Below are 13,095 nucleotides of genomic sequence, written 5' to 3'. Positions count from 1 at the left end.
AGGACTAATCAGACTAAAGAAAACTAATGAGGTTATTGAGAAAAGTTATCCACTGTTTCAGTAAGTATAAAATAAGAAAAATACAGTCCTGCTCACTTAATGCCAGCTATTCTGGGCTCCTTGCTTTTCTTCTAGCATGCCAACATGCTGCTGCCCAGTGTCTTTATGCTTACTATTCCTTTGCCTGGAACATTGTCCACAAGTAGCCATGTGGCTCATTCTCTGCTTATATCTCACTTTAAAATGATCGGTTCTCTGACCATCTCCGTTCCCTACTCCTTGGCACTGTCTTTACTCTTTATTTTTGTCTGTAGCATTTCTTACCATCTGACATACTATATAACTAATTTTTGTCTGTCTCCTTTCACTAGAATGCAAGCAGTTTGAAGTCAGGGAATTTGTTTTATTTAGTGCTGTATCCTCAGCATCTAGAACAATAGATGACAAAGGAGACATTGGTTGAATAAAAGAATGAATAAGCTTAGAATACAAAAAGGGGAACGTCATTAAGTTGCAAGAAATATCATGTAATGAGGGTTTAAAAATATTAGATAACTTATGAAAGGAATTAATTGGGTTTAGTTCCTCAATATTAAAACACATGCTCACATTTTTAGATACCAAGTCTTTTCATGTCCAAGATTTACTGTTCAGCTTTCTATTCCAAGTCTCTTCCTTTTTCATTTCTTCATAGAGAAAAGCTTCAGAATAGCAATAAGTGTGAGATACCTACATTCCCCAATACTACAATATGGAGTAGCTAGCCAATATTATAAGCCTATATAGTTATAATTTTTCTGCACAAAAGTTTTTTTTTTTTTTTTTACTCTCCTCAAGATGCCATTTTATCTGAGATGACTGCAATTGATATTGAGGAACACCACCACTGGATAGCACAAATGGAGTTTTTACCAGAAATGTTCAAAGCTATTGAGAACAATGTCAAGAAACTGAGTAGAATTTGTGTATCTTTGCTTGAAGAAAAGAAGCGACAAAAGAAAAAAATAAGTAAGGGTGCTTTAAGACATTGGAAACAGATTTTACTTTTTCTAAAAAACAGCTTTATTAAGGTACAATTTAAATACCATAAAACTCATATATGTTAAGCGTACAAGTCAATGACTTTTAGTAAATTTAGAGTTGTGTAACTCTCACCGCAATTCAATTTTAGAACATTTCCTTCATCCCAAAAAGATCCCTCATGCCCATTTGCAGTCAGTCCTCATTCCCACCCCAGTTCCAGACAAGCACCAATTTATTTTCTGTTTCAATAGGTTTGCCTTTTTTGGATGTTTCGTAAGATGGAATCATATTATATGTGTTTTTTTAAAATATCTGGTTTCTTTTATTTAACATAATGGTTTTGAGATTCAGCCATGTTAAAGGATGTATTAGTAGTTTCTTTCTATTACCAATTGTATATCACTGTTTGCATATACCACAATTATTATTATTATTTTTTTTTACGTATTCACCATTTCATGGACATTTGGAATGTTTCTACATTTGACTTTCATGAATAGTGCTGCTATGAACACACATGTATAAGTCTTTGTGTGGACATATGTTTTCATTTCTTTTGGGTAAACACCCAGGAGTAGAATTTCTGGATCATTTATCAATTCCTGGTAAGTCTATGCTTAACTTTTTAAGAAATTGTTAACTTATTGCCCAAGTGACAGCACCATTTTACATTCCCATCAGCAATCTATTAAGGTTCGGGTTTCTCCACATCCTCAACAACACTTGTTATGGTCTTTTTTAGTATAGTCTTTCTAAGAGGCGTGAAGTGGTATCGTATCCCATTGTGGTTTTAAATTGCATTTCCCTAAAGACTAATGATGTTGAGCATCTTTTCAGCCATTCACATATTTATTTTAAGGAAATGATTACCCAAATACTTACCCATTTTATTATTGAGTTTTAAGAGTCTTTTATGTATTCTGGATACATAAAAGTATTCAGTCCTTTATCAGAAATGTGATTTTCAGGGTGCCTGGGTGGCTCACTCCGTTAAGCATCTGCCTTAGGCTTGGGTCGTGATCCCAGGATCCTGGGATTGAGCCCTGCATTGGGCTCCCTGCTCAGTGGGAAGTCTGCTTGTGTTCTCACTCTCCTGCTCACTCTCCCTCTCTCTCAAATAAATAGATAAAATCTCAAAAAAAAAAAAAAAGAAATGTGATTTTCAAATATTTTCTCTCAATCCGTGATCTTTTCACTTTCTTAATGGGGCCTTTGAAGCCTAACGGTGTTTGATTTTGATGAAGTCAAATCAATTTATCAATGTTTTCTTTTATAGATCATGGTTTTAGTGTTGTATTAAAAACTTGTATTACTCAGTGTTCAACCAGAGAAGCAGAACCACTAGGAAATTATATACTGTTTATTTACCCATTACAAAGTATTTTGGGGAATATACTTTGTATTCTTCTGATCCTTTTACATTTATTGGGACTTGCTTTATAGCCTACCATATGGTCTATCCTGGAGAATGTTCCATGTGTGCTTGAAAAGAATATGTATTTAGCTGTTGTAGGGTGGAGTATTCTATAGTTGACTTATAGTGTTGTTTTAGTCTTCTATATATATCCTTACTGATTTTCTGTCTAGTTGTTCTATTACTGACAGTGGGATATTGAACTTTCCAACTATTATTACTGAGTTGTCTATTTCTCCCTTTAATTCTGTCGGTTCTTGCTTCCTGTACTTTAAGGCTCTGTTATTAGGTACATATATATTTATAATTTTGATAGCTTCCTGATGAACTGACCTTATCATTATAAAATATCCCTCATTGTCTCTAGAAACATTTTTTGTCTTAAAGTCTATTTTGTTTGATATAAGTGTATTCTTTCCAGCTCCCCTGTGGTTACTGTTTGCAAGGCTGAGGCAAAGATGTGTTGCTAATAGTTGGATCTTGTCAGCTTTTAAATACACACACACATACACACACACACACACAACACATATACACACATAAAATTTGGCAATCTTTGACTTATGATTGGAGTGTTAATTCATTCATAGTTAATGTAATTATTGATATGGGTGGATTTACACCTGCCACTTTGCTGTTTGTTTTTCATGTCTCATCTCTTTTGTTCCCCTGTTCTTCTTTTACTACCTTCTGTGTTAAACAAATATTTTTTAGTGTCCCACTTTAATTCCATTTTTCCCTATATTTTTAGGGTAATTTCCTTAGTAGTGGCTCTAAGGGATTGCAGTATACATCATAAATTATCACAATCTACTTCAGATTAGTATTAACACCAGCAAAATACAGAATCTTTATTCCAATAGCACCATTCTCTTCCCCTCCTTTGTGCTTTGTCATATATATTACATTTTTATGTATCATAAGCCCAACAATATAGTTTCATAATTATTGTTCTATATGATTGTCTTTATAATCAGTTAAGAGAGAAAAAAGAAAAAAATATTTTTACTTTCTTTTATATTTCCCTACATATACTGGTGTTCTTTATTTCTTTGTGTGAATTTGAGTTATCCTCTGGTATCGTTTCCTTTCAGCTTGAAGGACTTCTTTATATTTCTTGTAAGGCAGGTCTACTAGAAGCAAATTCTTTCCCTCTTAGCTTATCTGGGAGTGTCTTTGTTTCACTTTCATTTTCTTAAGGCAGTTTTAGATTTAGAGAAAAATTGAGAAAATAATACAGAGAATTCCATATATCTCTTCATAGTTTCCCTTATTGATACATTACACTAGTATGATACATTTGTTACAATTAACAAACCAGTATCGATGCATTATTAACTAAAGTCCATATGGACTGAAGTCATAAGTCCTTGTTTTTACCTAATGTCCTTGTGTTGTTTCAGGATCCCATCCAGGTACCTGATTACATTGTTGTCATATCCCCTTAGGCTTTCTTGGCTGTGACAGTTTCTCAGACTTTCCCTTCTGTTTGATGTTCCTGACGGGCTTGAGGAGTACCAGTCAGATATATTATAAGATGCTCCCCTATCGGAATTTCATGTTTTTTCTCATGTTTACCCTGGGGTTCTGGGTTCTGGGAGGAAAGATCACAGAAAGATCACATAGGTAAAGTACCGTTGTCATCATATAATTTCAAGGCCACATCTAATCAAGTGATTTATGACTTAATGTTGACCTTGATCACCTAGCTAAAGTAGTGCTTGTCAGGTTTCTCCCCTGTAAAGTTACTCTTTTTCCTCATTTTTCCAAGCTGTGCTTTTTAAAAGTAAGTCTGTATGTGCAGCCCACACTTAAGGAATGAGGAGTTATGCTCCCTTTTTTTAGGATGAATATCTACATAAATTATTTGAAGTTCTTAGGCACTCGAGTTTATCTCTTCTTCCTTGTTTATTAATTTACTCAATTATTTATATCAAAATGAACTCACAGATATTTATTTTGTACTTTGAGTTATAATCCAATACTACTTTATTTTCTTGCTCAAGTTGTTCTAGTTTTGGCCATTGGGACCTCTTTCATTGGTTCCTGTGCCCCTTTAACATAACCCCATCAATGTGTTTTTTCTTTGTTCTTTTTTTAGCACTTCCTTACTTTCTGGCACTACAAGATGCTTCAGGTTCATCTCACATATGTCCTGCCCCAATCCTAGAATCTGCCATTTCTCCAAGGATTTCTGGTTCCTTTTAGTGGAGAATAGTATTTAAAAGCCAAGTCTGGTTGCTAGGAGTGCTCATTGCTACTGGGGTGTCATTTCTGTTCAGTTTTCTCATCTGACAGAGCAAAAAAAAATGTGTATAGAACCAATGTGTATACACATATCTATAAATATATATTTATATACATATAAATATATATACATATATATAATCTAACTACTTTAAACGTAAGTTCATACTGATTTCTTTAATTCTAATTCATTATCATATATGGATCATTCTAGCTTCTTCCTCTTGCTTATCTATAAATTACAACTCAATGAGAAACTGCCTCCTACCATCTGTTTTACTTAATTGTTCAATTCCAGTATACATGCATAGCAGTATCAGAATTATTAACCCATACCCATTGAGGAATAACTTATCAACTAGAGTACAGTACTTACGTGCAGTTCCCTTTGCATTCAGTCTTAGACTCCATTTCCAGGAACTTAGGTCAGCACTCTCCCCTCCCCATCATTCCTTTCAGTGAGGTTGTGTCATACATTTCTTATACAGTTAGACTATCTTACCATAATCTACATTCTTTCCTGGGATCCCCTGACCTCCTAAATGGGTATTTAAAAAATTTTGCATTCATTAAGTTTCATTCTTTGTGCTATAGAGTTCTATGGGATTTGACAAATGTATATTGTCATGTAGCCACCATTATAGTATCATATGGAATAGTTTCTCCATCCTAAAAATCCCCTGTGTTTCACCCATTTATCCTTCCCTTTTGTCCCCAAACTCCTGATAACCACTGATTTTTTTAATGTCTCCATAGTTTTGACTTTTCAAGAATGCCACATAATTGGAATCATGCAATATGTAGCTTTTTCACACTGTCTTCTATCACTTAGCAACACACATTTAAGGTTCCTCCCCATCTTTTTGTGGTTTAATAGCTTATTTCTTTTTACTGCTGAATAATATTCCATTGTATAGATGCACCAGTTTGTTTACCTACTAAAGAACACTTGATAGCTTCCAGGTTTTGGTGATTAAGAATAAAGCTGCTATATAAAAACATTCTCATGGACATAAGCTTTCAAATTAATTAGGTAAATGCCTAGGAGCATGATTGCTAGGTCATATGATAAGACTACATTACTTTATAAGTAACATTATAAGAAACTGCCAAACTGTCTTCCCAAGTAGCTGTGCCACGTTCCATTCCCACCAGCAACAAAAATTTCCTGTTGCTCCATATCCTTGCTAGCATTTGGCATTATCAGTTTTTTGGATTCTAGCCATTTTCATATATGTGTAATAGTATCTCATAATTTGCAATTCTCTCTCTCTTTTTTTTTGTTTCGAGTTTTTAATTAAATTCTAGTTAGTTAACATACGGTGGAATATTGGTTTCAGAAGTAGAATTTAGTGATTCACCACTAAATATAACATATAACACCCAGTGCTCATCACAAGTGCCCTCCTTAATCCCCATCACCCACTTAGCCCATCCCCCACCCATCTTCCCTCCAGCAACTCTCAGCCTGTTCTCCATAGTTAATAGTCTCTTATGGGTTTGCCTCCCTTTCTTTTTCTTTTCTTCCTTTCCCTGTGTTCATCTGTTTTGTTTCCTAAATCCCACATATGAGTGAAATTATATGGTATTTGTCTTTCTCTGACCGACTTATTTCACTTAGCATAATATACTCTAGCTCCATCCACGTCATTGCAAATGGCAAGCTTTCATTCTTTTTGATGGCTGAGTAATATTCCATTGTATACATATATATACCACATTTTCTTTATCCATTCATCAGTTGATGGATATTTGGGCTCTTTTCATAACTTGGCTATTGTTCATAATGCTGTGATAAACATCATGGTGCATGTGCCCCTTCAAATCACTATTTTTGTATCCTTTGGGTGAGTGCCTACTAGTGCAATTGCTGGGTAGTAGGGTAGTTCTATTTTTAACTTTTTGAGGAACTTCTATACTGTTTTCCAGAGTGGCTGCACCAGTTTGCAATTCTCTAATGACAGACAACCCTGAGCATCCTTTCATATCCTTAGATGCCATCTGTATGTCTTATTTCTTACCTTCACTAAAAAAAAAATAATTGTTCATGCCTGGTACTTTGAAAAGAGTTATTTCAGGGAATGGATGCAATAGACATTCTGTAACGCATTTGGAGAAGTATTGAAACCAAATGCATTAACTATAGACATATAAGTGTTCACTGCAAGTTACTTTGACAGGAGTGTTATTTCAATGAATACGGTAATATATTTAGAGAACTGTTTAAAAACACATATAATAAGGATAGTTATAAGAGCTCTATGTGCATACTACTTTGAGAAGAGTTATTTCAGGGAATGGATGTAATAGAAATTCTGTAATGCATTCAGAGAAGTATTAAAAGACACATGTAATGAAGATGGTTATGAGAGTTGCATGTGCATGCTACTTTGGGAAGAGTGTTATTTCAGGGAATGGATGTCTTAACTTCATTTTTTGAAGAGTAGTTTAGGATATAGTAGTAGAGTATAGAGTATAGAGTAACCAAGGATATAGAATTCTTGGTTAGCAGAATTATTCTTTCAGCACTTTGAATTTGTCATCTCACTGTCTTCCGGCCTCTATTGTTTCTAATAAGTAGTAAGCTATTAAATTTACTATGTTTCCCCTGTACTTTGATTTTTGAGTCTCATTTAATTGTGATAAGTCATTTTTCTCTTTTTGCTTTAAAGATTCTTTGTGTAGCTTTCAATAATTTGACCATGATGTATCTAGGTATGGATCTTTTTATGTTTATCTTACTTAGAGTTCAATAAGCTGCTTGAATGTGTAGATTAATGTTTTTCATCAAATTTGAGATGATTTGGCCATTATTATTTCCTCAATATATTTTTTAAGATTTTATTTAAAAATCTCAAAATATTTTTGAGAAACAGAGCATGAGTGGGGTAGGGGAGGGGTAGAGGGAGAAAGAGGAGCAAACTCCCCACCCTGAGTGGGGCGTCTGACGCAGGGCTCAATCCCAGGATTCTGAGATCATGACCTGAGCTGAAGGCAGATGTTTAACCAACTGAACCACCCAGGAGCCCCTATTTCCTCAAAATTTTTAACGTCCGTCTCTCTCTCTTCTTCTCCTGGGACTTCTATCACTTGTACAAGGGTATGTTTGATGGTGTCCCACAGGTCTCTGAGGCTTTGTTCATTTTTTAAAAATTCTTTTTTCCTCCCTGTTCTTCAGATCAGACAATCTTTACTAATCTAGTGTCAAATTTGCTGGTGATTTTCTTCTGTCATTTCAAATCTACTGTTGGGCCCTTTTGGTAAATTTTACATTTCAGTTATTTTACTTTGCAAGTCTAAATTTTCCACTCGGTTTTTCTAATTTCCATCTCTTTACTGATATGCTCTATTTGATGGTAACTGTCATTATATTTTTCCTTTATTTTAAAATTTGGCTTCCTTTAGTTCTTTGAACATAGTTATAATTCTTCTTTTCAAAGTCTTTTTCTGATAAGTGCAACATCTGCTCCCCTCCCAATCCCTGAGACAATTTCTACTGACTGCTTTTATCCCCTGTGTATAAGTCATACTTTTCTGTTTCTCTGCATGCTCCTTTTATGTTAAAAACTGGACATTTTAGGAGCAACTGGTGGCTCAGTCAATTAAATGCCTGACTCTTGATTTCAACTCAGGTCATGATCTCAGAGTTGTGAGATCAAGCCCCACGTTGGGCTCCACACTGGGCAGGGAGCCTGCTTGAGATTTTCTCTCTCTCTCCCTCTGTACCTCCCCTCCTCTAAAAAAAATGGATATTTTAGATAACATATTATAGCAAATTTATTTTTTATTTTTAAGATTTTATTTATTTATTTGTGAGAGAGAGGGGGAGAGACAGAGAGAGCATGGGGGGAGGGGCAGAGGTAGAAGCAGGCTCCCCGCTGAGCAGGGAGCCCGATGGGGGGCTTGATCCCCGGACCCTGAGATCACAACCTGGGCCAAAGGCAGACACTCAACTGACTGATCCACCCAGGCGCCCCTTATAGCAACTTTAGATTCTGATTTTCCCTATAACCTCCAGGGTTTCTTTTTGTCCCTTTTTTGGTTTGCTTTTTAGTGACTTCCCTGAACTAATTCAGTGGAGTCTGTCTCCCCAACAATGTGCAGTCATTGATATCTCTGCTCAGTTATTCTTTTATTATTTTTTCATTTTTGTTTTTATTTTAAGGCCTGAATTCCTAGGGGTCACCTTTGGGTCAGCATAGCTTAGTGGTCAATAATTGGCCAATCATTAAGTGATCCAGATTGATTCAGTAAGTCTTCTATTCTTTGCTAATGGGTCTGTGTATAGGTTAAGGAAGTATTGTTTTAGACAAGGCCCCTAAGATTGGCTTTTTCCCTGCTTTGTTCCTGATCAAATCAGCCCCCCTAGCCCCTAGAGCTGTCAATCTTCACAGCCTGCCTCACTTTAGTAGAACACGCCGGCCACTGGGCAGGGAGTTAGAGACAGAAGAAGCTCCAGGCTAAAACATCACAGGCTTCCACTGTTCTTATTGAAGTTTAGTAATTTTTCTTGAATAAATGCTTACCAAATTGTTGTGTGCCTTTAGTCAATTTCCAAAGTCCTAAAATGGTCGGTTTTGGCAGCTTTGTCAAGCTTTATCATTGCTTTTTTGGGGCAAAAAATGTGCTGAGTTTCTCATTCAGCCATTCCAGAAATCCCTTCAAATATTTGGCTTTTGTCTGTTCTTTTTTGACTCTTCTGAAAGAACCAAGATTAAGTGTGATTCAGAAAAGTGAGAAAAGAATGACAGAAACCCAAGAGAGAAAATGGAAAGCACCAAGCATAATCAAAGCCAAGTGAAAGTTTTGTTATATCTAATCCCAAACTTGTCACTGAAGGTAAATTGAAATTACAAATAAAGAACAAAGACTAAATTTTGGAAGCAAAAGTTCTAGGTGATTTTGGGAAAAGAGTTATTCCTTTAAAAATAATACATTTATTTTGGAGGCAAAGCTTTTTTTAATTTTTATTATTTTTATTTTTTTTTAAGTAATTTCTACACGCAACGTGGGGCTCGAACTGATAGCTCTGAGATCAAGTCGCACACTCTACAGACTGAGCCAGTCAGGTGCCCCATGGGAGCCAAGGCTTTCTGATGAATCTTTATTCTATAGCTATCTATAAGTGTAGGCTAAATTCCTTAGGTTTTAGCATAGATAGAACACAACACAGAACAAGAAATGCAATCTCATTATTTTATGTTTTATGGGGTTTTTTCTTTTAGCATCTAGAGGTACTCTATGGAAATCTTGGAAAGAAAGAGTTATAAAGCGACCTGCAACAGCTCATGCTTTAAGACCAGATCAGATGATTAGCGATGAATTTGCAACAAATACAAAGGTTTCAGAAATCCAGTATATGCTACAGGAACTCATAAACAGTATGATGTTCAATAAGTTGGAAAACAATGCTATTAAATATATATCATCAACAATAATAAACCTTTCTAAAGCTTTGAGTACAGTAAATGATGAACTAAAAGTTTTTAACCTCCAGAGTGCCAATATGTATATAAGTGAGACAAGTGAAGAGGAAAAAGAGCTCTCCCTGAAGATAATGCGAGAGCTCAGTGAAAAAAATGAAATGCTTCAGCAGAAACTTCAAGATGCAGAAGAAAAATATGAACAATTTATTAGGTCCAAACGTGTTGTAGAACCCCAAGTAGGTACAGCATTACCCACATCAACCTTGAAAGTGTTGCCGGAACTTTCTTCACAATCATCCACTAGCAAAGCTGACATAGAAGACAGTGTAGATGATATTTTGGTTAAAGAATTTGAAAATATTATAGATGAGGCCCAAACAAAAGGGACCAAAGGCTTGGGGACCAAGTGGGACTCAGCTATTTCATATACAGCCCCAGTCGAAATGACTCCAGATTCAATTGACGAGCGATATCCTTTACTTGAAAAAAAACAAAAAGAGTCTTCTGGAGATATCACTGAAGATAAGATATCACTGAAGAAAGGTGATGACTATCAGAAAGATGGGACTGACCAGTATCAATCACAGAAAAAAAAGCGAACTAAAGGCCCATACATGCATGAGACCTCTGGATTAAATGTGAGTGATGATAAAGGTAAAGAAAAAGACTCAGAGACCAAACTTGATTACTATTTGGAGCTACAGTCACGGGAAAAGAAGAGAAAAGAAATAAAATCCTTTTTGGAAGACAAATCAAAGTCATCCACTGAATCAAGAAGTCAACATGTCCCTGCTGATTACCCTTCTGCTGACACAAAAAGCCCAGGGTTCAGAAGTGGAACAAGTAGCATATGGGAACAACTCAGGAAGCTTAAACCTGAGTATTCACGTGACAAAAGCCAGATTTCTTCAGAGAATAAAGAGGAATCCACCACTGAGTCAATGGACAAAGAGAGCAAAAGTGAGACAAGCAGCCCGGCAGAGCAATTCGCGTTCACCCAACTTGGCGATCCCTCTGAGAAAGTGAAAACAAAAGGAAAGAAACACCACATCTCTCCAGGAGCCACCACAAGCAAACAGAGAAAAGCTGAAGAGGACATATCAGTCTTCGCCAAGAAAGTCAAGTCTCACGGACTTGTGAAGCCAAAATCTAGGGTAACAGAAGAGACTTCAGAAGCTACCAGAGTTCTAGGAAGTCCAGACGGCAAAAGTGAAGAGAGTAACCTAGAAGAATTTCAAAAAGCCATAATGGCTTTCCTAAAAGAGAAAACTGATAACATAGGAAAGCCTTTGGATAAAAAGACTGTGCCAAAAGAGGAGCTATTATTAAAAACAGCAGAGGTTGAAAAATTAGGAATCATAAAGGCAAAAATAGAGGAATATTTCCAAAACGTGGCTGAAACTGTGACAAAAACCTTGAGGAAATACAAAGATATAAAAAGTGCAGGACAAGTTGAGGAAAAACCTATTAAACGAAAAAAAGAAGTCTCATTTATGCCCGGAGTGCATTTTCAGAAGCCCATTAGTGCAAAGTCTGAAATTAGCACCTTGCTGTCACCTAAGAGCATGGACCCGCTAACTCACAATTTAATACAAGCGATCTTGACTGAAATAGAAGGGGAAAAAGACGCTCCAGTAGCCTCAACAGTAGGGAGAGACCACAAGGAAAAGGAAAAGCAAAGGCGGGAGGAACAGTTGCAAGAAGGTCAAGAAAAAATATTTGGTAAGGGTCTCAAACACCAGTTGCAAGAAGGGAGTTTCTGGAAGAAGAGCTATGAGATGACAAATAAAAAATTGCAGGAGGAAGAGTCATGGCTCCAGACAAAGGAAGGAAAGCAAGGACAACAGAAGCAGAAACAGTGGCAGGAAAAGGAAATGTGGAAGGAACAGCAGAAACAGAGGATGCAAAAGCAAACTGAGCAAGATGAGGAACAAATGCAAAGTGAAGAGGAAGAAGATTACCAGAAGCCAAAACAGCAGCAGCTGGAAGCATGGAATAAAAAAATGGAAAAACAAGGGGTGCCCTTGGAGAAGGAGAAGGGACAGCAGAAGAGGCATGTTCAGAAGGAAGTGAGACATCAGGAGCTGGAAATAAATTGGGAGAAAGAGCAGAAGCAGAAGCCAAGGAGAAATGTAGAGGACCATGAAAGGCAGAGGCAGAAAAAACCAAAGGATCAGATGAAGATTAATGAGAAAAACTCCGAAGAACAAGAGATGTTCAGCCAAACTTCAATGACAAGGTCTCCCTGGGGGAAGAGCATACCAAAAGTAGCATCCCAGTTACGCCAAAGAAAAGAGTTCCATGGGCATCCTAAGGCATTACACATTCTTGCTGATGGAAAGCACGCTATACCATTCACTCCTCCTTCCTCCACACAATCGCCCTCACCCGAGGCCTTTCCAGTTTCTGGACAGTCTCCCACAAAGTTCCTCACTCTAACTCCTCAACAGGCCCAGGCACTGGGGATCAGTGTCACCACTGAGGAGGCCCGGGCACTGGGGATCACTCTCACCCCTGAGCAGGCACAGGGGATCACTCTCACCCCTCAGCAGGCCCAGGCACAGGGGATCACTCTCACCCCTCAGCAGGCCCAGGCCCTGGGGATCACTCTCACCCCTGAGCAGGCCCAGGCCCTGGGGATCACTCTCACCCCTGAGCAGGCCCAGGCACTGGGGATCACTCTCACTCCTCAGCAGGCCCAGGCACAGGGGATCACTCTCACCCCTCAGCAGGCCCAGGCACAGGGGATCACTCTCACTCCAGAGCAGGCCCAGGCCCTGGGGATCACTCTCACCCCTGAGCAGGCCCAGGCACAGGGGATCACTCTCACCGCTGAGCAGGCCCAGGAACTGGGGATCACTCTCACCCCTGAGCAGGCCCAGGCACTGGGGATCACTCTCACCCCTGGGCAGGCCCAGGCCCTGGGGATCACTCTTACCCCTCGGCAGGCCCAGGCCCAGGGGATCACTCTCACCCCTCGGCAGG

The 13,095-nt window shown here is 37.7% G+C and overlaps 1 protein-coding gene across 1 annotated transcript in view; it reads left to right on the top strand.

Annotated features, from left to right (window-relative positions):
• Positions 1-13,095, top strand: part of FAM186A (family with sequence similarity 186 member A) — a gene marked incomplete at its 5' end in the record, with an annotated part of 60,974 nt that overhangs the window by 32,275 nt on the left and 15,604 nt on the right. Inside the window, 3 exons of the mRNA XM_040641948.1 lie at positions 838-1,008; positions 9,910-12,566; positions 12,633-13,058. Coding sequence (XP_040497882.1) covers positions 838-1,008; positions 9,910-12,566; positions 12,633-13,058 — 3,254 coding nt within the window. The remainder of the gene's footprint in view (positions 1-837; positions 1,009-9,909; positions 12,567-12,632; positions 13,059-13,095) is intronic.

The sequence above is a fragment of the Ursus maritimus genome, unplaced genomic scaffold (genome assembly GCF_017311325.1).
Source record: "Ursus maritimus isolate PB19 unplaced genomic scaffold, ASM1731132v1 scaffold_26, whole genome shotgun sequence".
In the NCBI taxonomy this organism is placed as follows: Eukaryota; Metazoa; Chordata; class Mammalia; order Carnivora; family Ursidae; genus Ursus; species Ursus maritimus.
This window is presented reverse-complemented; position numbering and strand designations above follow the sequence as displayed.